The sequence below is a fragment of the Oncorhynchus keta genome, chromosome 35, assembly GCF_023373465.1.
Source record: "Oncorhynchus keta strain PuntledgeMale-10-30-2019 chromosome 35, Oket_V2, whole genome shotgun sequence".
Taxonomy (NCBI): Eukaryota; Metazoa; Chordata; class Actinopteri; order Salmoniformes; family Salmonidae; genus Oncorhynchus; species Oncorhynchus keta.
In genome coordinates, this window is record NC_068455.1 from 36,813,667 (window position 1) to 36,838,165 (window position 24,499).

The 24,499-nt window shown below is 44.0% G+C and overlaps 1 protein-coding gene across 3 annotated transcripts in view; it reads left to right on the forward strand.

The window, feature by feature from the left end:
• LOC118368456 (EARP-interacting protein homolog) overlaps positions 1–24,295 on the forward strand; it is a 72,946-nt gene extending 48,651 nt beyond the window's left edge. For 2 of the 3 annotated variants that reach the window (XM_035752574.2, XM_052496941.1), the window contains 3 exons: positions 13,814–13,981; positions 18,473–18,640; positions 23,740–24,295. In XM_035752574.2, coding sequence (XP_035608467.1) covers positions 13,814–13,981; positions 18,473–18,640; positions 23,740–23,914 — 511 coding nt within the window. In that variant the 3' untranslated portion in view covers positions 23,915–24,295. The remainder of the gene's footprint in view (positions 1–13,813; positions 13,982–18,472; positions 18,641–23,739) is intronic. The other variant, XM_035752575.2, reaches the window with a different exon arrangement.
• The last annotated feature ends 204 nt before the right edge of the window (positions 24,296–24,499 follow it).

Sequence of the window (24,499 nt, forward strand, 5' to 3'; positions counted from 1 at the left end):
ATAAAGATATATCTCAATCAACCCACACTATTGATGTGATGATATCTTACTTTTATGCATGGACTGTCACTCCTTCCTTCCCAACCACTCACAAAGCTGGGCTTTAATTTTGATAAGCAATTCAATTATTTCTCTCTCTTCTTTTTTTTTTCTCCCCCACTGCAGTTGTCATAGAAACAGAGACCTGTAGTGATAGTGTGAGATATCCAGTCTATCCCCTTAGCATAGAGATTTATCACCCAGACTGAGGTTAGAGGGGGCGGTGTGTGTGTGTGTGTGTGTGTGTACTGTAATGGAAATCTGTAATTTATACGGTAATTTTAGGTATTAGCATCAATAAAAAAAACTTTGAAATGTTTTACTGCAGCGTACTATGTTATGGTGCGTTGTGAGAAAATTGCTGTATTTCGAACTGTAATTCTACCCAACAGAATACAGTATCGTATCTTTGGAGCGCCAAAAACCTTTTGACCACTGGTGGGGGCATGGTATTGCTGTGTCTGGCTAATTAACATATTTTGAGGCGTGCCTTGTAAGAGGCTGTATTTGTTGAACCTGTGAGTGAGATAGCTGTACAATTTTTACTCCTATGTGGTAATAGTGCCACATCAATTTAACATGTATATGGGACAGATTGAATTAGCAGCTAGTCTTAAATGGTTGAGCATTTTTCCAAGTCCTTTTGATCTGTTTTGCCCTGTAGGCACTGCCGGTTTGAAGTCTGCAGATATGAAACATTCATAATATCAGTCTAAAATACACAACTCCAAGTTTATTTTTTATTTATTTAACCTTTGTTTAACTAGGCAAGTCAGTTAAGAACAAATTCTTGTTTTCAATGATGGCCTAACAATGGGTTAACTGCCTTGTTCAGGGGCAGAACGACAGATGTTTACCTTGTCAGCTCGGGGATTCGATCCAGCAACCTTTCGGTTACAGGCCAAATGCTCTAACCACTAGGCTACAAAACCAACTTTATGAGAGTTTTGAAAAATAGCTTCTATTTACCTCACCATTCCATGACATACACTAAGGCATTGTTGGCAGAATAGATGGATGCAGTTCAATACATGATTACAACACTGCTCAAAAAAATAAAGGGAACACATCCTAGATCTGAAGGAATGAAATATTCTTATTAAATACTTTTTTCTTTACATAGTTGAATGTGCTGACAACAAAATCACACAAACTATCAATGGAAATCAAATGTATCAACCCATGGAGATCTGGATTTGGAGTCACACTCAAAATTAAAGTGGAAAACCACACTACAGGCTGATCCAACTTGATGTAATGTCCTTAAAACAAGTCAAAATGAGGCTCAGTAGTGTGTGTGTCCTCCACGTGCCTGTATGACCTCCCTACAACTCCTGGGCATGCTCCTGATGAGGTGGTGGATGATCTCCTGAGGGATCTCCTCCCAGACCTGGACTAAAGCATCCGCCAACTCCTAGACACTCTGTGGTGCAACGTGGCGTTGGTGGATGGAGCGAGACATTATGTCCCAGATGTGCTCAATTGGATTCAGGTCTGGGGAACGGGCGGGCCAGTCCATAGCATCAATGCCTTCCTCTTGCAGGAACTGCTGACACACTCCAGCCACATGAGGTCTAGCATTGTCTTGCATTAGGAGGAACCCAGGGCCAACCGCACCAGCATATGGTCTCACAAGGGGTCTGAGGATCTCATCTCGGTACCTAATGGCAGTCAGGCTACCTCTGGCGAGCACATGGAGGGCTGTGCGGCCCCCCAAAGAAATGCCACCCCACACCATGACTGACCCACCGCCAAACCGGTCATGCTGGAGGATGTTGCAGGCAGCAGAACGTTCTCCGCGGCGTCTCCAAACTCTGTCACATGTGCTCAGTGTGAACCTGCTTTCATCTGTGAAGAGCACAGGGCGCCAGTGGCGAATTTGCCAATCTTGGTGTTCTCTGGCAAATGCCAAACGTCCTGCACGGTGTTGGGCTGTAAGCACAACCCCCACCTGTGGACGCCGGGCCCTCATACCACCCTCATGGAGTCTGTTTCTGACCGTTTGAGCAGACACATGCACATTTGTGGCCTGCTGGAGGTCATTTTGCAGGGCTCTGGCAGTGCTCCTCCTTGCACAAAGGCGGAGGTAGCGGTCCTGCTGCTGGGTTGTTGCCCTCCTACTGCCTCCTCCACGTCTCCTGATGTACTGGCCTGTCTCCTGGTAGCGCCTCCATGCTCTGGACACTACGCTGACAGACACAGCAAACCTTCTTGCCACAGCTCGCATTGATGTGCCATCCTGGATGAGCTGCACTACCTGAGCCACTTGTGTGGGTTGTAGACTCCATCTCATGCTACCACTAGAGTGAAAGAACCGCCAGCATTCAAAAGTGACCAAAACATCAGCCAGGAAGCATAGGAACTGAGAAGTGGTCTGTGGTCACCACCTGCAGGACCACTCCTTTATTGGAGGTGTCTTGCTAATTGCCTATAATTTCCACCTGTTGTCTATTCCATTTGCACAACAGCATGTGAAATTTATCGTCAGTGTTGTTTCCTAAGGGGACAGTTTGATTTCACAGAAGTATGATTGACTTGGAGTTACATTGTGTTGTTTAAGTGTTCCCTTTATTTTTTGGAGCAGTGTATAATTTACCAATTTATTAGTTGATAGTCCAAAAAATATTGCAATCAGTTTGTAAATCACAGCTGTCCTGGTACATTGTTTGCTGCCTCCATTCGGGATGCACTGTTTCAGTTTCAATGGCTCATTATTTTGGACAGCAACTGACAAATGTAACTAAGGCTGGGAATGTCAATACAATCCAACTGGGCAATGATCACAAGTCAATCATAACACGGCTAATAGGCTAGCGTATCTATTAACAGTACCAGTCAAACGTTTTTAATATTTTCTACATTGTAGAATAATAGTGAAGACATAAACTATGAAACAACACATATGGAATTATGTAGTAACCAAAAAAGTGTTCAAATCAAAATATATTTGATATTTGAGATTCTTCAAAGTAGCAACTCTTTGTCTTGATGACAGCTTTGCACACTCTTGGCATTCTCTCAACCAGCTTAATGAGGTAGTCACCTGGAATGCATTTCAATTAAAAGGTGTGCCTTGTTAAGTTAATTTGTGGAATTTCATTCCTTCTTAATGAATTTGTGCCAATCAGTTGTGTTGTGAGAAGGTAGTGGTGGTATACAGAAGATAGCCCTATTTGGTAAAAGACCAAGTCCATATTATGGCAAGAACAGCTCAAATAAGCAAATAGAAACAACAGTCCATCATTACTTTAAGACATGAAGGTCAGTCAATGCGGAAAATGTCAAGAACTTTTATGTAAGTGCCTATGCAAAAACCCTCAAGTGCTATGATGAAACTGGCTCTCATGAGGACGGCCACAGGAAAGGAAGACCCAGAGTTAAGTTCATTAGAGTTACCAGCCTCAGAAATTGCAGGCCAAATAAAAACTTCACGGAGTTCAAGTACCATACACATCTCAACATCAACTGTTCAGAGGAGACTACGTAAATCAGGCCTTTGTGGTGGAATTGCTGCAAAGAAACCACTACTAAAGGACACCAATTATAAGAAGAAACTTGCTCTGGCCAAGAAACACAATCAATGGACATTAGACCGGTGGAAATCTGTTCTTTGGTCTGATGTGTCCAAATTTGAGATTTTTGGTTCCAACCGCTGTGTTTTTGTGAGACGCAGAGTAGGTGAACAGATGATCTCCGCATGTGTGGTTCCCACCGTTAAGCATGGAGGAGGAGGTGTGATGGTGTGGGGGTGCTTTGCTGGTGACACTGATTTATTTAGAATTTTAACCAGCATGGCTACCACAGTGATACGCAATCCCATCTGGTTTGGGCTTAGTGGGACTATCATTTGTTTTTCAACAGGACAATGATCCAAAACACACACCCAGGCTGTGTAAGGGCTATTTGACCAAGAAGGAGAGTGATAGAGTGCTGTATCATATGACCTGGCCTCCACAGTCACCGTACCTCAACCCAATTGAGATGGTTTGGGATGAGTTGGACCGAAGAGTGAAGGAAAAGCAGAGCCTAACATTAGCAAGCTAGCTCTCTCTCTGGAGATGTTCGATTGGGTTCTGGATGGGCCACTCAAGGATATTGAGACTTGTGCTGAAGCTACTCCTGCGTTGTCTTGGCTGTGTGCTTATCGTTGTTGTCCTGTTGGAAGGTGAACCTTCGCCCCCAGTCTGATGTCCTAAGCACTCTGGAGCAGGTTTTCATCAAGGATATCTCTGTACCTTGCTTCATTCATCTTTCCCTCTCCTGACTAGTCTCCCAATCAATTTTAGAATAAGGCTGTAATGTAACAAAATGTGAAAAAAGTGAAGGGGTCTGAATACTTTCCGAATGCACTGTAGCATTTCTCTTGCGTTCGCAAATTCACTCTGGCTATTTATTCCAATTTCAGAGTACTCTCATCTGAGTGTGCCAGAGTGCAGAATAACTTATTAATTTACGAACGTGCAACACCTACTGAATATTACCCGTGTCAGTAGACGTAGGCAAAGAAAGTAATAGTTAGTCTCGAACACTCTAGGTAACATAAATCTCATTGTTTATCGGTGCAATTTTGACGGCCAACTAGCTGGAAAAGTTTGAGAGGGTTTATCTAATGTTCTTTCGTTAGTTTTGAGCTCATCTTTCTCTGGCTAACATTAGTTGTTTATCTTTTTGTTGTTGAGAGAGCGCATACCTTTTCATGGTTGTTCGATCAATAGGACTGTAAATGTTCCCAAATGTAAGAGGACTCCCAAGTGGTATTGACATATTTGCAGAAATCCATTCAGGTGTATTTTGTGGCTTTCTAATGATCTAAAGTTGCACTGTTGCAACTGCCTGTAAACACACAGGCTTGTTCAAAGTGAACGATGGCAGGCCTGTGATGCAAATAAAGGCCTAATGTAGTTCTGATTGGCAATGACGCACCCGGTCTGCATAGACTCTGGTCCTGGACGAGACAGATGTTTTTATTCAATTTTATTTCCTGCAGTGTCTATTAATTATCCAAACGCACGACTGCTTTCCAACAATATATTGCTATAGAATCTTCCCAAATTCCTTCGTGTACGTAATATTCTTCCTGGGGATGTATATGAACAGATTTGAATAAGATTTCATGTTGCTAAAATGCTGTCAGCTCCACTGTAAGGCCTCTAAGTGCAAGTGAAATAAATGTGTAAACACTTAATGTGTAAACACTTTATCTAGCAATCAACCTGCTTGCACCGATCCCTTGTAATTGTGAAACACAAACCCCTGCCCTTAATTCATTTAATTTATTCATCCAGTCATTCATTCCGATTACGGTAGAGTTTACTTTTTTTTACTGTATAATATAGTCAATCGTACAGTATTGTAATGTGTGTCATTACAAAGTACTTGCTTTGATACTGTATATATATATTACAGTAGGTGTACTACCAGAAGTGATGGAACAAGACAGAATTGCTCTTCCTCCCGGGGAAGGCCTGCCCGCCCCAGTTTCGCCCTCCCAGAGTGCAAAGAACCATGGTGTGATCCTGTCATTCTCAGCAAACATCAAAGCAGTGAGCCTCTCCTGCAGGTTCATGCTCTACAACATCCGTAGAGTACGACCCTAGTACTTCACACAGGAAATGGCTCAGGTCCTAATCCAGGCACTTGTCCTCTCCCATCTGGACTACCGCAACTCGCTGTTGGCTGGGCTCCCCACTTGTGCCATCAAACCCCTGCAACTATCCAGAACGCAGAAGCCCACCTGGTTTTCAAACTTCCCAAGTTCTCTCATGTCACCCTGCTCCTCCACACACTCCACTGGCTTCCAGTTGAAGCTTGCATCCACTACAAGACCATGGTGCTTACCTATGGAATAGCAAGAGGAACTGCCCCTCCCTACCTTCAGGCTATGCTCAAACCCTACACCCCAACCCGAGCACTCCGTTCTGCCACCTCAGGTTTCTTGGCCCTCACACCCCTATGGGAGGACAGCTGCTGCTCAGCCCTTCCCTGTCCTGGCACCCCAATGGTGGAATCAGCTTCCCCCTGAAGCTAGGGCAGCAGAGTCCCTGCCCATCTTCCAAAAACATCTGAAACCCTACCTCTTCAAACAGTATCTTGAATTATCCTCCTCCTCACCTTGCACCCCCCAAAAATAAAAAACCCTCTAAAATAACAGTTAACCAGCACTTAAGTACAAAGACAAAAAATACAAAGACAACTTTTGATTGTCTTTTATTAAGATCCTATATATAACATTTCTAAATCAGCACACATAGCCATAGCCAACACACCATATCTATTTTCCTTCCTCCGTTAACCCTGTTTCCTTTCTTTATCCTATTTCTTTATAAATACTTCCTTCGTCCATGTTTCTTTATGCATCCATCCTTTCTCCCTTCATCCTCTGTCATTTCTTCTGTACTTCTGTATGTTCTAATTCAGCTAGAGTTACCATTAGCGTTGTGTTGCAACTAGAACTAATAGCCTAACAAATGAACAACTAAAAAAAGTACAAAGACTTAACTTGATTGTCTTTATCAAGACATTGTCTAGATCAACTTTCAAAATCATCACAAATAGCCATAGCCAACACACCATCTATCTATTTTCCTTCCTCCATTAAACCTGTTTCGTTTATTTAACATATTTCTTAATTAATCCTCCATTCATCCTATCTGTTCTTACGTCTGTCTTTTCAACCTAATAAAAATGCTCCAAACATGTTTCCTGTGGTCATTTGCCAAGTCAAACAGCTGGCAGACTTTTTCCATGTCTATTTCATCCACTCTGTCCTGATGAATTTGACAGACTGCCTTCTTAGACCACTGAAACTCCTCTCGACTTCAGCAGAGGATGCAGGGACAAACATTAGTATGTGAATGAGGGCTTCTACCTGGTCAAAGGAGACCGGTGGAACTCAGGCAGCTGATTCCCGAGAACAGATTCAGCTTCTGTACTTGTTTTGTACTGGTATTGCATCTTGAACATGGCCAGCTGCACCTCAACTGATCTCCTGTTCCTTTGGATACTGGTCCACCACTGCAGCATCCATCTCCCCAGAGAGAAGAACTTCCTCCAGCTTAGTCTGAGTTTCCAGGCCACCCTGTTTGAACCTCTCTGTTAGCTGCACATCAACTGTGTCAAGCACATTGAAGAGCTCAGCCTTGTAGAAATCCTCTGGGGATGTGGGTGAGTATGAAGCAGCATTTCCAGTGAAGTGCTTTGGTGGTTTACAGATGTGGGGCATCTGAATGGGCTGGATTTTGATCTTGGCAATCAACTCTGTTCCTCGCCTATAGATCTGTTGAAATTGGACCTCAGATCTCTTTGCCTTCAGGGTGGTCTTAACACAGTCCACTGCAGCGAGCATCCCAGCAAATGTCTCTCTTCACATTTGTAAGGTGCGAATGAGGCACTCCAACTCTTCCATTACCTCAGCTGCTGCAAGGAGTCCTAGGACTGTGGTCCCCTTCTCAAATCTCTCAGCAATCCCCTTGCTGTTGTTGCTGTGTCTGATGAATCAGATGTGCTCATTTCCTCCAGGCTGAACAGCACAGACTGGTAAAGAACCTAGCAAAGAGATCAGTGCTGGAGTCCTAACAGTCCACCTTGTTGGACACAAGGGCTTTAGGCTTGTGAATGACCCACACTCAGATGTCGCTATTTCCTTAAATGTTGTTTTGTATTTTCCTGACTGGTTGTGCAGGCAGCCCAGCTTGTGGAGCCACTTCAGGCCATCACATATCACAGTGGAAGATAAGCAGGCAGCCTGGGTGACTAGATTGACACTGTGAGGGCCACAATGCACATACAGAGCCAGTGGCTGCACTGCTCCCAGCCTAGCCTGTGTTCCTTTGATTTTCCCTGACATGTTCGCTGCACCATCATACGTTTGCACACTCAGACCTGAAAGAGGCAAATTCAGGTGGAGTAGCACATCTGTGGCAACTTCTGCCAGGTTCTCTTTAGTTGTAAGGGAGACTTCATAAAAACCTACAAAGTCCTCAACAGGCACTAGATCGTGAACCATGTAACGGAAACAGAATGACTCTTGTTCTACTCCCCCGACATCTTGTGTACCATCAATAAATATGGAGTACTGGAGCAGTGGTAGATGGTCGATTCTCTTTGTGATGTCTCTCACAATGCTGTTGGCCAATATGCTCAGGATTTTGTTTTGGTTTTGTGAGATTGTATGATCCTGACTGAGTTTCAGCCATGTAGTGAGTACTGGACCATCTTCAGCTCTAACTTTCAGTAACTGGTACAGATTATATTCGGTAGCTTCATGGCCCCTAAGAACTGATACCTGACGTGCTAGAAGATGGACCGAACCTGCTACTTTCCTAAGGCAAGATCTTGCTTTGTTTAGCTATACAGCTCTTACTGTGGAAAGTTGGGTATCTACTGGCTTTGGTTGGTGACAGCGAGTGGTAACGGCAACCTTGTGTGCATGGCTGCATGCACGTGAAGAAAACTGGATTAAGGCAACGGATACGTTTAGGAATCCAGAGTGCACAAATGCAAGATCTGCATTTTTTTGCAAAAGATGATTTCTGGCTTTTAATCACTTTTGTGCAATAAAAGCACAACACTCCTTTCACAGTGGGAACATAGAGGAGCCACTGGAATTATTTGTACCACCTATCCAGAAACCGAAGTGTCTTGTTTGACAGCTTCTGGTCTACCACTAGTTTTCGGTTTGGCTGATATGTTGTGACGTGGACATTGGTGTCTACTTCCTCAGCCTCTCCTATGGGGTCTATTTCTTCAACTTCACCTGGAGAGTCTACTGCCTCAACCTCGCCTGGGGAGTTTTTTTCCTTCAAATTCCCATGGGGAGGCTACTGCCTCAACCTCTCCTGGAGAGCCTACTGCCTCAACCTCTCCCGGAGAGCCTACTGCCTCAACCTCTCCCGGAGAGCCTACTGCCTCAACCTCTCCCGGAGAGCCTACTGCCTAAACCTCTCCCGGAGAGCCTACTGCCTAAACCTCTCCCGGAGAGCCTACTGCCTAAACCTCTCCCAGAGAGCCTATTTCTAAACGTCTCCTGGAGAGCCTACTACCTAAACCTCTCCCAGAGAGCCTATTTCTAAATGTCTCCTGGAGAGTCTACTGCCTAAACCTCTCCCAGAGAGCCTATTTCTAAACGTCTCCTGGAGAGCCTACTGCCTCAGCTCTTCCTGTGCTGACCTGCTGTTCAAATTCATGCTAGTTTTGTCTACGTTGTGCAACCATTTCGTATCTGATTGTATTGGGTCTATGGGTATCCCAGCACTGACTACTGCCTGCTGCTGGCCTCCCTAGAATGAACACAAATGCTTTAAGAATAATTTGCAAATATTGAACAACCAGGTGTGCAAAGCTCTTAGTGACTGAACCAGAAAGACTCACATCTCTAATCACTGCCAAAAGTGATTCTAACATGTATTGACTCAGGGGTGTGAATAATTATGTAAATTAGATCTTTTTGTAGTTCATTTTCAATACATTTGCTAACTTTTCTAAAAACATATTTTCACTCTGTCATTATGGGGTATTGTGTGTAGATCAAAAAATGAATTTAATCCATTTTGAATTTAGGTTGTAGCACAAAAGAAAATGTGGAATATGTCAAGGGGTATGATTGAATACTTTCTGAAGAACTGTACATGGCATTTTTTTTACAGGTGTTACATAGAAAGAATGTAGTTATTTTATATAAATTACATCTGGATAGATAGTACAGATATGGTATACATTATATATCGGGTTTTTGTTGTCGTAATTATTATAGAACATGAACATAAACCCATCCGTCAGCTACTCTCATCCCAACAATCTCCGTAAACCCACCCGTCAGTTACTCTCATCCCAACAATCTCCGTAAACCCACCCGTCAGCTACTCTCATCCCAACAATCTCCGTAAACCCACCCGTCAGCTACTCTCATCCCAACAATCTCCGTAAACCCACCCGTCCGCTACTCTCATCCCAACAATCTCCGTAAACCCACCCGTCAGCTACTCTCATCCCAACAATCTCCGTAAACCCACCCGTCAGCTACTCTCATCCCAACAATCTCCGTAAACCCACCCGTCCGCTACTCTCATCCCAACAATCTCCGTAAACCCACCCGTCCGCTACTCTCATCCCAACAATCTCTGTAAACCCACCCGTCAGCTACTCTCATCCCAACAATCTCCGTAAACCCACCCGTCAGCTACTCTCATCCCAACAATCTCCGTAAACCCACCCGTCCGCTACTCTCATCCCAACAATCTCCGTAAACCCACCCGTCCGCTACTCTCATCCCAACAATCTCTGTAAACCCACCCGTCCGCTACTCTCATCCCAACAATCTCCGTAAACCCACCCGTCCGCTACTCTCATCCCAACAATCTCCGTAAACCCACCCGTCCGCTACTCTCATCCCAACAATCTCTGTAAACCGCTCTTTTATGATTTCCATGTGACATATATTTATTAACTGTGTTGTGATGTTTCACACACATTCTGAACCTTTCTAATAACTTTGTACATGCATCTAATAATTAAAATGGGTGGGTAAGGTTTCCACCACACCACTGACGTCTTCCCAGTGATGTCTTCACAAGTTATATACCTTACAATCAAGTGGTACTGTATGTTTGATTATCAGAAACTACTGAAAACACTGAGAGTAGTTTAATTCACAGATACTAATCATATTATTATATTCACCTCGGCTCCGTAAGGGACTTATCTTCCCTGGCTACCTGACCCTGCTGGGAGCCCTGTCATCATCTGGTCACCATCCTCAGATGAAGCATGACAAATGATTACTGTCTGTTGTACTGTCTGTGTGCCATAACAGTGAAGCCCACAAACCCCCCAATATAAAGTATTATATTATAGTAGTATTAAGTAAGTAGTATTATTATTATTATTATTATAAAGTACTTCAAATATAACCCATCTCAAAAGCATAGACTGCATTCTAGATGCAAGACTGACAGTCCATTTCACACACATGCTAGTTTTAAATATGACCTAAACTGCATAATATTTGGGGTTATGATAGTGTAAGACAGTTGTGCTATGCTTGTGGGGCATTTATACATTGATTCTATTCTTTGATAATATAATGGTTCAGGAGTTGTATTTAGGTGACATTTTGCAAGTACAAGTTATAGTGAATGGGTAGGGTAGCTACAATGGAAAAGGTAGTGCAATTCCATAATTGAGGACCAACATGTCTACCATAACCACTCTCATTGCCACTTATGTACAGACCCCTGTCACCATCTGATCCTGCTAAGATGAGGCAGGCATGACAAAGAATTACCTTGGTATACACATGAATATTATTCAAGCATAGAATCGATGGTTCAATAGTTGAAATTGCAATTATTCCCAGATCCCAGACTGTGGCTTCAAACCTAAGCTTCTGTCGTGTAACTACTGTAGACCTACCGATCAACTCAAGATGGAACTTTTTGTCCATTCACTGATATTGTTATAATATACTGTGAAATTCACCTGAGCTCCGTAGACTGGTCTTCCCTGGCTGTATGACCCTGCAGGGACACCTGTCACCATCTGATCCTGCTAAGACATGATGAGCATAGTGTTGTGAACTGACTGAGCAGCTTGACAGTGAAGCCCATAGAGCTGTTTATTACTATATCAGTGTGAAAAGTAGAGAATTAGCTAGGGAAACTGACAGATCAATAACGTTACATTGCTATACTGAATAATAAAATCTCACATTGCACTGAAAAAACATCAGAATATCGGTCTTCAATCGTTTGGCCGCTGGTTTCGTCTTGTTTGATGCAGGTCTAGTGTGATTGAGACAAAAATAATAATTTTGGCAAGCTCTCGCATGCCGGTCCATCAACTGACAAAAGCTAGCCAAATTAATTTACTGTTGAAACGGGACAAAACAAAAGTTTACAAAACAACATTTCCATACACACAACAGCTGTTAGATAGTGCTATAATAATAGCCACCTCATATCGCCATCTGACAGATGGCTAGAGCTGAACTGGCTAAATTCAATTGACTCATTTGAGAGGGGATGAAACATTAGCTAATATCAGTTAACTAAAGGGTAGCCAGTATCTGCACTGCTTGCTTTTACAACTCAGAGAAGGAGTGCAACACACACACACCGTCAGCAGCTACATCTGTTCAACTGTCCCTTGCCAGTTCTAAGCCAGCCTTTCAGAAGCGTTGCCTTCCCAACGTTCTGTGGTGGTGTCCAGGCGGTCCTAAATCTAGCCGGCTGACACAGCCAGACAGCCTACCTGACCGCTCTGCTCTGAAGCGTCCGCATGGACCTTACACACACCGATGACACTTATTTTTGTATCACAGGGCAATGATAAAACCGGGGGTGATAAAAATGCCATTTCAGAATGTGGGGGTGACATGACCCCTGCCCCGTCCCCAGTGAAAGTTTTGCCCTTGTGCACAAATATTAAATACAGAATTTTACTTGCCACAGAGCTGCCTGTAAATTACTGTAAAATTCATGGTAACCCCTTTACTGTGTGCGTGTGTTGTAGATTGTTCTGGCCCTCACTGACGTAAAGGAGGATGAGTTTCGATTTGGTTTCACTGTGTCCGCAGGCTTAGGCTAGGAAGGCATATAATCCTTAATACTTTGTGAGGAGGGTTCCAGCCAGGCTTTGCTCAGGATCCCCATTTCATATTTGCCGAGTGGAGTGGGGTGCTCAGAAGCATTCTGGAAGCACCGAAACTAACCCAATTTCCTGCTCCATTTCCCCCGTGCGTCCTATTCCATGGAGGACAGAGTTTACGACACAGCACAAACACACACACACACACACACACTGTCAAACCCCTGGCCAGAGGTCATGCCGAGGCAGTCAATGGTGAGCAGATTGTGCACTTGACAGCAAAGTGACTCCACACACTCAAGTCATTTTAAAGTCACAAGATTAAAGTGTTGTAATTTTGTTTGGTTAGAGGAAGGAGCTGCTGCCAGTGTCTGGGCCCTCTGTGAAGTCCAAGTGTGGTCTCATCCAGTTTGCTGAGGTCCAGTGGCAGAATCTTACAAACCATATAGTCATAGAGCCATACAGACCGTCATCCTGATCTCATTGAATCCCTCAGGTTATTTTCTTTTCCCTCCCTTTTTAATGAGATTTTTAATTAGCATGTTATTTGTATAATGAGATCAGCAGGGTAGATGGTGTCTGGTGGAGGAGAGAGGGGAGCAGAGAACATTGGGTCTAACGCTGTTTCAATAGACCGCCCTGGTTCCTCTTCAGTCATCACAGCAGGAGAGGGAGGGAAGATGATCGGAGGGGTGGAGTGGGGGAAAAGAGCGGATGAGAGGTAGGAATGACTGGGGAAGGGGAGGAGAGGACAGAAGAGGAGATGAGAGGAAGGGTACAGGGTCCTGTGGAGAAGAGTAGAGAAGAGAGTAGGTTTACAACATGAACATAATCTGAAGCGGAAAAAGTCTCTCCTCTCTTCTTTGCTCTCATTTCTTTCCTCGTGCCTTAACACTGACCTCTCCCCACCCGGGACAAGCAGGACCAGGAAGCCAAGGCCGTGTGTGGTTGTGACTCCTGGCTTTATTACACGTCAGGCTTTTATAGGGCAGGAAATACAGTCTGGCCTTCACCTAGTGTAAAGAACCACTACAGGCTTCTCTCCGTGATTTATGTCACCAGGGTTGCTGTGGCGTTCACTCTCTCTCTCTCTCTCTCTCACACATCATTCCCCTTTTTTCTCACCCTTCTCCTCACCCTCTTCTGTCATCTCTCTCTCCTCCACCCTCATCCCTTTCACTCTCTTTTCCAGTCAGATCTACTGTATAGAGAATGCTCATGGGCAACTGGTTCGAGACCTTGACTTCAATCCCAACAAACAGTACTACCTGGCCAGCTGTGGGGACGACTGCAAGGTCAAATTTTGGGACGTGAGAAACATCAACGAGCCAGTCAAAAGCCTGGAGGAGCACTCTCACTGGTGGGCACCTGTCATACTTTAGACACACACACACACACACACACACACACACACACACACACACACATATACAGTTGAAGTTGGAAGTTTACATAAACCTTAGCCAAATACATTTAAACTCAGTTGTTCACAATTCCTGACATTTAATCCTAGTAAAAATGTCCTGTCTTAGGTCAATTAGGATCACCACTTTATTTTAAGAATGTGATATGTCAGAATAATAGTGGAGAGATTTCATTATTTCATCACATTCCCAGTGGGTCAGAAGTTTACATGCTACCAAATACTAATTGAGTGTATTGCCTTTAAATTGTTTAATTTGGGTCAAACGTTTCGGGTAGCCTTCCACAACCTTCCCACAATAAGTTTTGTCCCATTCCTCCTGACAGAGCTGGTGTAGGTTTGTTGGCCTCCTTGCCCGCACATGCTTTTTTAGTTCTTGAGGTCAGGGCTTTGTGATGGCCACTCCAATACCTTGACTTCGTTGTCCTTAAGCCATTTTGCCACATTTTGAAATTATGCTTGGGGTCGTTGTCCATTTGGAAGACCCATTTGCGAACAAGCTTTAGCTTCCTGACTGATGTCTTGAGATGTTGCTTCAATATATCCACATAATTTTCCTTCCTCATGTTGCCATCTATTTTGTGAAGTTCACCAGTCTCTCCTACAGCAAAGTACCCCACAACATTATGCTTCCACCCCGTGCTTCACGGTTGGGATGGTGTTCTTCGGCTTGCAAGCATCCCCCTTTTTCCTCCAAACATAACGATGGTCATTATGGCCAAACAGTTCTATTTTTGTTTCATCAGACCAGAGGACATTTCTCCAAAAAGTACGATCTTTGTCCCCATGTGCAGTTGCAAACCGTAGTCTGGCTTATTTATGGCGGTTTTGGAGCAGTGGCTTCTTCCTTGCTGAGCGTCCTTTCAGGTTGTCGATATAGGACTTGTTTTACTGTGGCTATAGATACTTTTGTACCTGTTTCCTCCAGCATCTTCACAAGGTCCTTTGCTGTTGTTCTGGGATTGATTTGCACTTTTCGCACCAGAATACGTTCATCTCTAAGAGACAAAACGCATCTCCGTCGCTCTGGATAAGAGCGTCTGCTAAATGACTTAAATGTAAATGAGCGGTATGACGGCTGCGTGGTCCCATGGTGTGTATACTTGCGTACTATTTTTTGTACAGATGAACGTGGTACCTTCAGGCATTTGGATATTGCTCCCAAGGATGAACCAGACTTGTGGAGGTCTACAATTTTTTTTATGAGGTCTTGACTGATTTCTTTTGATTTTCCCATGATGTCAAGCAAAGAGGCACTGAGTTTGAAGGTAGGCCTTGAAATACATCCACAGATACACCTAATTGACTCACATGATGTCAATTAGCCTATCAGAAGCTTCTAAAGCCATGGCAATTTTCTGGAATTTTCCAAGTTGTTTAAAGGCACAGTCAACTTAGTGTATGTAAACTTCTGACCCACTGGAATTGTGATACAGTGAATTACAAGTGAAATAATCTGTCTGTAGACAATTGTTGTAAAAAATTACTTGTGTCATGCACAAAGTAGATGTCCCAACCGACTTGCCAAAACTAGTTTGTTGACAAGACATTTGTGGAGTAGTTGAAAAATGAGTTTTAATGACTCCAACCTAAGTGTATGTAAACTTCCGAGTTCAACTGTACCATTGTACTTATAGCCTCAAACCCCATCTTTGCACAACCAACAGAACAGCTATACTTCCGGCGCCGACAGAGATGGCCGCCTCACTTTGCGTTCCTTGGAAACTATGCAGTATTTTTTTTTTATGTGTTATTTCTTACATTGTTACCCCCAGGAAATCTGGGGGATGTGCCGTAGATGGGCACATCACCCACCGCTCCCGAGCATACTACTCGCCAATGTTCAGTCTCTTGACAACAAGGTAGATGAAATCCGAGCAAGGGTAGCCTTCCAGAGAGACATCAGAGACTGTAACGTTCTTTGTTTCACACTGCACACTGCCCTAACCCATCTGGACAAGAGGAATACCTTTGTAATAATGCTGTTCATCGACTACAGCTCAGCATTTAACGCCATGTGCAACTGGGTACTGGACTTCCTGACGGGCCGCCCCCTGGTGGTGAGGGTAGGTAACAACATCTCCACCCCGCTGACCCTCAACACTGGGGCCCCACAAGGGTGCGTTCTCTGCCCTCTCCTGTACTCCCTGTTCACCCATGACTGCGTGGCCATGCATTCCACCAACTCAATCAAGTTTGCAGACAACACTACAGTGGTAGGCTTGATTACCAACAACAAGGAGACTGCCTACAGGGAGGAGGTGAGGATCCTCGGAGTGTGGTGTTAGGAAAATCACCTCACACTCAATGTCAACAAAACAAAGGAGATGATCGTGGACTTCAGGAAACAGCAGAGGGAGCAGCCCCCTATCCACATCGACGGGACAGTAGTGGAGAGGTTTGAAAGTTTTAAATTCCTCGGCGTACACATCACAGACATACTGAAATGGTTCACCCACACAGACAGCGTGGTGAAGAAGGCGCAGCAGCGCCTCTTCAACCTCAGGAGGCTGAAGAAATTTGGCTTGTCACCAAAAACACTCACAAGCTCGAGAGCATCCTGTCGGGCTGTATCACCGCCTGGTACGGCAACTGCTCCGCCCATAACGATAAGGCTTTCCAGAGGGTAGTGAGGTCTGCACAACGCATCACCGGGAGCAAACTACTTGCCCTCCAGGACACATACACCACCTGATGTCACAGGAAGGCCAAAAAGATCATCAAGGACATCAACCACCTGAACCACTGCCTGTTCACCCCGCTATCATCCAGACGGTGAGGTCAGTACGGGTGCATCAAAGCTGGGACCGAGAGACAGAAGCTGTTTCTCAATCTCAAGGCCATCAGACTGTTAAACAGCCATCACTAACATTGAGTGGCTGCTGCCAACATTCTGACTCAACTCTAGCCACTTTAATAATGGAAAAATTTAAGAAATAAATGTATCACTAGCCCCTTTAAACAATGCCACTTTATGTAATGTTTACATACCCTACATTACTCATCTCATATGTATGTACTGTACTCTACTGCATCTTGCCTATGCCGTCGGCCATCACTCATTCATATACTTTTATGTACATATTATTATTCATTCCTTTACACTTGTGTGTATAAGCTAGTTGTTGCGAAATTGTTAGGTTAGATTACTCGTTAGATATTACTGCATGGTCGGAACTAGAAGCACAAGCATTTCACTACACTCGCATTAACATCTGCTAACCATGTATATGTGACTAATAAAATTTGATTTGAGAACATGAACAACATTCCTACCAATTAGCATCAGTTTGCAAAACAGTCATATTCCGCTGATATACGTGTGCTTTTAGCTTATTTTATACTGATCCTGTCACAATGTGTGTGTTGTTACTGTATGACGAGAAGCTTGTTGCTGCTACAAACATACATACTGTGATGGTTAATTACATTGCACTGCCGTGTTCAGGTGTGGGTTACTGTAGCTATTCTGTGATGAGCTGCAGTGCTCAGGGCTATGTAAGTAGCTGAACACAGTGCACTGCAGTATTCAGGTGTGTGTGTGTGTGTGTGTGTGTGTGTGTGTGTGTGTGTGTGTGTGTGTGTGTGTGTGTGTGTGTGTGTGTGTGTGTGTGTGTGTGTGTGTGTGTGTGTGTGTGTGTGTGTGTGTGTGTGTGAGACATGCTCTGGCTCTCTTTCTCTCTCTGGTGTGAGCTGAATAGATAATGACTGTGGAGAAGTTTGTTGCTGCTACCAACATACGTTCTGAGATTAAGTACATTGCATTACTGTACATACACCCTACAACCCCTCTCACTCCCCCAAACCACACACCCAAACACACACACACACACACAGTAGACTGGCTAAATGTATCCAGAGCAGTGTAGATGTGATCCCATTCTGATAGTAGTCTACAGTGTGTGATTTCTGAGCAGTGCTCCGAGGGCCTCGGGGCTCTGGGTATTAGGAACTATTTTTCAGGAGGGAAGAAGATTAGCCGAATGCAGGGAAAGGGTGCGCTGAGCCAGATTTTATGTCAACAGCCCAGTTATCCTTCAATCCCTCTCTATGAGGAGCTCCACCACTGAGCTCTGCCCTAGGCTTTGAGAGAGAGACCGCGATATAGACAGAGGATATAGTGATTGGGAGGGAAGGACAGCAAGTGAAAGAAGGAAAAGAGAGTGCAGGAGAGAGACGGCTTAGGAGTTTACAGAATGATTACTTTTATTAGCTAACCATAATTACACAACACCTCACGGCAGTACAAACTAAGCAGCAGGGAAACAAAGCCCAGATCCATCTCAATTACCACACACGTACATGGATTGAGGAGCCAAAAGGATAAGAGACAAAAGGAAAGAGGATATACAGATGGATTAAAAACACCCATTCACTGATTCTCTTTGTGTGTGTGTGTGTGTGCATGTGTGTGTGCCCACCACCCAGGGTGTGGAGCGTTCGCTACAACCACTCTCATGATCAGCTGGTGCTGACCGGCAGCAGTGACAGTAGGGTGATTCTGTCCAACATGGTGTCCATCTCCTCCGAGCCCTTCGGTCACCTGGTGGACGACGATGACCTCAGCGACGGAGAGGACAACCACCAGTACGACAAGTATGGACACTAAGTCAAAACCTCTATGACATATCTGTCCCCTTAGTCATGACTGTCAACACGGTCCACTTTCTGACATATTTGTCCAGACCTGTCCCCACTTATAGCCATACTGGACCAATCTCAACCATAACTGTCCACTGTCAATCTTTCATCAGATTTTCAATGCAACAGTTACTAATCATTATGATTATTTTATGAATTCAATCTAGAGTTCGTGCTCTGACTCTAGTTCTCTGGCCTTGAACTTCACCAACTCTTTGCCATGCCCTATTTTGTGATGGTTCAATTTCTGTGCCAAATAACTGTCACTACACATTATGAACAGCATGCAATCTCTCAGAAAAAAAGTAACCAAATTGTACTTAAAGGGGTACAAACGCTTGTCACTGTAGTAGTTACGTCCATTGTATCATTAGTTAGAAGTGCATCATTGTCCTCTTGCAGTTTGTACCTTAAAAGAGCCAAACGTGTTTACCTTTTTAGGGTACCACCGTTTGTTCCTTTTAAGTGGCAAAATGTTTTCCTTTTCTCTATATAAAGTCCCTCACTTGTACACACCTCTTCGCCATCTCACTTCTGACACCAGTGTAGCAATTTCAGTAACCCCGACCGGGACTGGAACCAGGGTCCAGCGACAGTCAAACACCTTAACCATTACGCCAATCTCTTGACTAGGTCCCCCAGTGTTGCATTAAGCTCACTGCAATATTAATTACAGCTCTTTATTGTCATATACTCTTATGCAAGAGTTTATAAAGACTCCAGAACTGGCAGCGGACATGCTCAAACTTTAATTAACACTGCCATAGACCACTTAAACTGGTCTAACACTTCCACTCACAGGTGGCCAAAAATAACAAACTGAAAGCCACACCCCCACTAAGCCACACCTCCAATGATTGTACCTTCATATATGAAATATTGAGTACAAAAATAATTAGTACCATTATACTATTCACCCTGAAACGTAACGAACAGTATCATGTGAGATCCTTATGTCCACCTATGAAGATACATTGTGTATTTAGATATTTTTCTACCCCAGGGAACAATACTGTAGCCAAACCCTGTTTTTCAGAGAGTGCAATAAATAGCCTATTGTATGTAAAGGAAGCCAGGGTAGAGGAGTACTGTACCTGGTGTTATCACAACCAGGCCAGAGACTATGAGTGGAGGTTATAAGTAATGTAACTACCGTAATTGCTGGACTATTAAGCGCACCTGAATATAAACCGCACCCACTAAATTATAAAAAAATATGTATTTCGTACATAAATAAGCCGCACATGTCTATAAGCCGCAGGTGTCTACCGGTACATTGAAACAAATTAACTTTACACAGCCTTTAAACGAAACACGGATTGTAACAAAAATAAATAGGCTTTAACGAAACACGGCTTGTAACAAAAATAAATAGGCTTTAACGAAACACGGCTTGTAACAAAAATAAATAGGCTTTAACGAAACACGGTAACAAAAATAAATAGGCTTTAACTTGTAACAAAAATAAATAGGCTTTAACGAAACACGGCTTGTAACAAAAATAAATAGGCTTTAACGAAACACGGCTTGTAACAAAAATTAAAACAGTAGCCTACCAAGAAAGACATTGGTCACTATCTTCCTCCTCCTGTGCACTGAAACCACTGAAGTCATCTCCTTCGGTGTCGGAGTTGAATAGCCTCAGAATTGCGTCATCCGATGTTGGATCGTTTTCATTGTCGCTCTCGTCACTTTCATCTGGAGGCAAATACCCCGCTGAGCTCATGCTGGCCCTTCAACACGCAGCAGTCCAGCCTTTCGAAACCCGTTGATGATAGTGGATTTTTTGACAATGCTCCACGCTGTCAGGACCCACTGGCAGACTTGACCATAAGATGCTCATCGCCTGTGGCCCATTTTAGTGAAGGATTTCTCCCCACTTGTCATCCAAGCCTCCCACTGAACAAGGAGCACCACCTTAAATGCACAATTTACACTGATGTCGAGTGGCTGCAAATACTTTGGGCCATCTGCTTTTCTTCCCTCGGAAAGCTTTTGTTGTCTTTATGCACTGAGTCAGTTCCTCACGCTGCTGTTTCCAACGTCTTATCATCGACTCCTTAAGGCCAAGCTCCCATGCAGCAGCTCTATTTCCTTTTCCAACAGCCAGATGGATCGCCTTCAACTTGAAATCTGCATCATATGCATTTCTCAGTGTCTTTGCCATGATGAGGGTGACAAAATTACTACCGTAATCAGAATGATGGGAAGTTTGAGCGCGCTCGATTTACGTCACATTAAGTGACGGTGCTCAGTTTTTTGGCGGCCTGAATCTTGTGAAAGCGGGAAAAATCCATAAATTAGCCGCGTCATTGTATAAACCGCTAGGTTCAAAGTGTGGGAATAAAGTAGCGGCTTATAGTCCGGAAATTACGGTAGACCTTTTGTGTGTGTGTGTTTGTCTGTAGCCTTGTCCAAGATAGAAATCAAAATTGGATGGTGTCCAGAGATAGAAGGGAGGGGTTTAGTGTAGTGTGGACTAAAAACAACAAGATAACTAATGTCAAATATAGTTAGCCCGTAAAATGTGTATACAACAGTTGAAGTCAGACATTTACATACACTTAGGTTGGAGTCATTAAAACACGTTCTTCAGCATTTCTTGTTAAACTATAGTCCCGGCAAGTCGGTTTGGACATCTACTTTGTGCATGACAGATTATTTCATTTATAATTCACTGTATCATAATTCCAGTGGTTCAGAAGTTTACATACACTAAGTTGACTGTGCCTTTAAACAGCTTAGAAAATTCCAGAAAATGATGTCATTGCTTTAGAAGCTTCTGATAGGCTAATTGACATAATTTGTCAGTTGGATGTGTACCTGTGGATGTATTTCAAGGCCCACCTTCAAACTCAGTGCCTCTTTGCTTGACATCATGGGAACATCGAAAGAAATCAGCCAAGACCTCAGGAAAAAAATTGTAGACCTCCACAAGTTTGGTTCGTCCTTGGGAGCAATTTCCAAAACGCCTGAAAGTAACACGTTCATCTGTACAAACAATAGTATGCAAGCATAAACACCATTGGACCACGCAGCCATCGTACCGCTCAGGAAGGAGATGCGTTCTGTCTCCTAGAGATGAACGTACTTTGGTGCGAAAAGTGCAAATCAATCCCAGAACAACAGCAAAGGACCTTGTGAAGTTTCTGGAGGAAACAGGTACAAAAGTATCCATATCCACAGTAAAACGAGTCCTATACCGACATAACATGAAAAGGCCGCTCAGCAAGGAAGAAGCCACTGCTCCAAAACCGCCATATAAAAAGCCAGACTACGGTTTGCAACTGCACATGGGGACAAAGATCATACTTTTTGGAGAAATGTCCTCTGGTCTGATGAAACAAAAATAGAACTGTTTGGCCATAATGACCATCATTAGGTTTGGAGGAAAAAGGGGGAGGCTTGCAAGCAGCATCATGTTGTTGGGGGTGCTTTTCTGCATGAGGGACTGGTGCACTTCACAAAATAGATGGCATCATGGGGTAGCAAAATTATGTGGATATATTGAAGCAACATCTCAAGACATCAGTCAGGAAGTTAAGGCTTGGTTGCAAATGCGCCTTCCAAATGGACAGGGACGCCAAGCATACTTCCAAAGTTGTGGCAATTGAGTATGACACTACAAGCTTGGCACACCTGTATTTGGGGAGTTTCTCCCATTGTTCTCTGCAGATCCTCTCAAGCTCTGTCAGGTTGAATTGGGAGCATCATGCACAGCTATTTTCAGGTCTTTCCAGAGATGTTCGATCGGGTTCAAGTCCGGGCTCTGGCTGAGCCGCTCAAGGACATTCAGAGACTTGTCCCGAAGCCACTCCTGCGTTGTCTTTTCTATGTGGTTAGGGTCTTTGCCCTGTTGGAAGGTGAAACTTCACCCGATCTAAGGCCCTGAGAACTCTGCAGCAGGTTTTCATCAAGGATTTCTCTGTACTTTGCTCCATTCATCTTTCCCTCGATCCTGTCTAGTTTCCCTGTCCCTGCTGCTGAAAAACATCCCCACAGCATGATGCTGCCACCACCATGCTTTACCGTAGTGGTGGTGCCAGGTTTCCTCCAGACGTGACGCTTGTCATTCAGGCTTAAGAGTTCATTCTTGGTTTCATCAGACCAGAGAATCTTGTTTCTCATGGTCTGAGAGTCCTTTAGGTGGCTTTTGGCAAACGCCAAGCTGGCTGACATGTGCCTTTTACTGAGTAGTGGCTTCTGTCTGGCCACTCTACCATAAATGCTTGATTGGTGGAGTGCTGCAGAGATGGTTGTCCTTTTGGAAGGTTCTCCCATCTCCACAGAGGAACTCTGGAGCTCTGTCAGAGTGGCCATTGGGTTCTTTGTCACCTCCCCGATCAAGGTCCTTACCCCCAATTTGCTCAGTATGGCTGGGCGGCCAGCTCTAGGAAGAGTCTTGTTGGTTCCAAACTTCTCCCATTTAAGAATGATGGAGGCCACTGTGTTCTTGGGGACCTTCAATGCTGCAGACATTTTTTGCTACCCTTCCCCAGATCTGTGCCTCGACACAATCCTGTGTTTGGTTTCTGCTCTGACCTGCACTGTCAACTGTAACCTTATATAGACAGGTGTGTTCCTTTCCAAATCATGTCCAATCAATTGAATTTACCACAGGTGGACTCCAATCAAGTTGTAGAAACATCTCAAGGATGATCAATGGAAACAGGATGCACCTGAGCTCAATTAGCAAAAAATACAACAACAAAAAAGTTTTTGCTTTGTCATTATGGGGTATTGTGTGTGGGATGATGAAAACAAATTATATTTAATCTATTTTGAATAAGGCTGTAATTGAACAAAATGTGGCAAAAGTGAATGGGTGTGAAAACATTCCGAATGCGCTGTATATGGGGGATTGGAAATGATGCAGACAATTACGTTGATGGGAGTGACTATCTGTCTACAGTATTAAAGCTGATCTACCGTCTCAAAAATAGAAACTCTCCATATTCAACTCCCTTTTCACACTGTGTGTGCGTTCGCACGCGTGTGCATGAATTTGTGTGTGTGAATCGTTGTGTGTTTGTGTACATGTGTGTGTGTTCTAGGAGCAAGGAGCCCCTGCAGGACAGTATCATCTCTACCTATGAGGAGCATGAGGACAGTGTGTATGCAGTAGAGTGGTCCTCAGCAGACCCATGGCTCTTTGCCTCTCTCAGCTACGATGGCAGACTAGTCATCAACAGGGTCCCCCGTGCACTCAAATACCATATCCTGCTCTAGACAGACTACACACTGGACCGACGACTGGACTCATCATAGAGTGACGGAGAAGAGGTCGAGGAAGGAGGAGCGATGAGGAGGGGAGCCGACCGTGTCCGACACCCGTCAGGGGAGCCACACTCGGCAGACCCTGCACACAAACTCTCTCTTTCTCTCTTTTTTTCTCACTCTCCATCCATCCCTCTCTCTCTCTCTCTCTCTCTCTCTCTCTCTGTCTCTCTCATTTTATTTTTCTCTCCCTCACCCTTTCTACAAAATAACTGATTACGTTACACATTCCCCTTAATGATGCATCTGACTCTATGTCTGCTAAGACAGAGAAAATACAAAACTGCCGGTAATCTATTCTGTATATTGTCAAGTAAATGCTATTTATGTCAACTGGATTTAGTTTATTATTTTTGGTGAACAGTTACTTTACTGAGCTTTTGGGGATCTTCTGAAGGATTTTCTCTTCACTGGGAACCCAAAGGTAGTCTAGTCAGAGACTGGGAGCCCATAGGTAGTCTAGCCAGAGACTGGGAGCCCAGCCCATAGGCAGTCTAGTCAGAGACTGGGGGTTCCTTGCATGCCTCAATGGCAGCC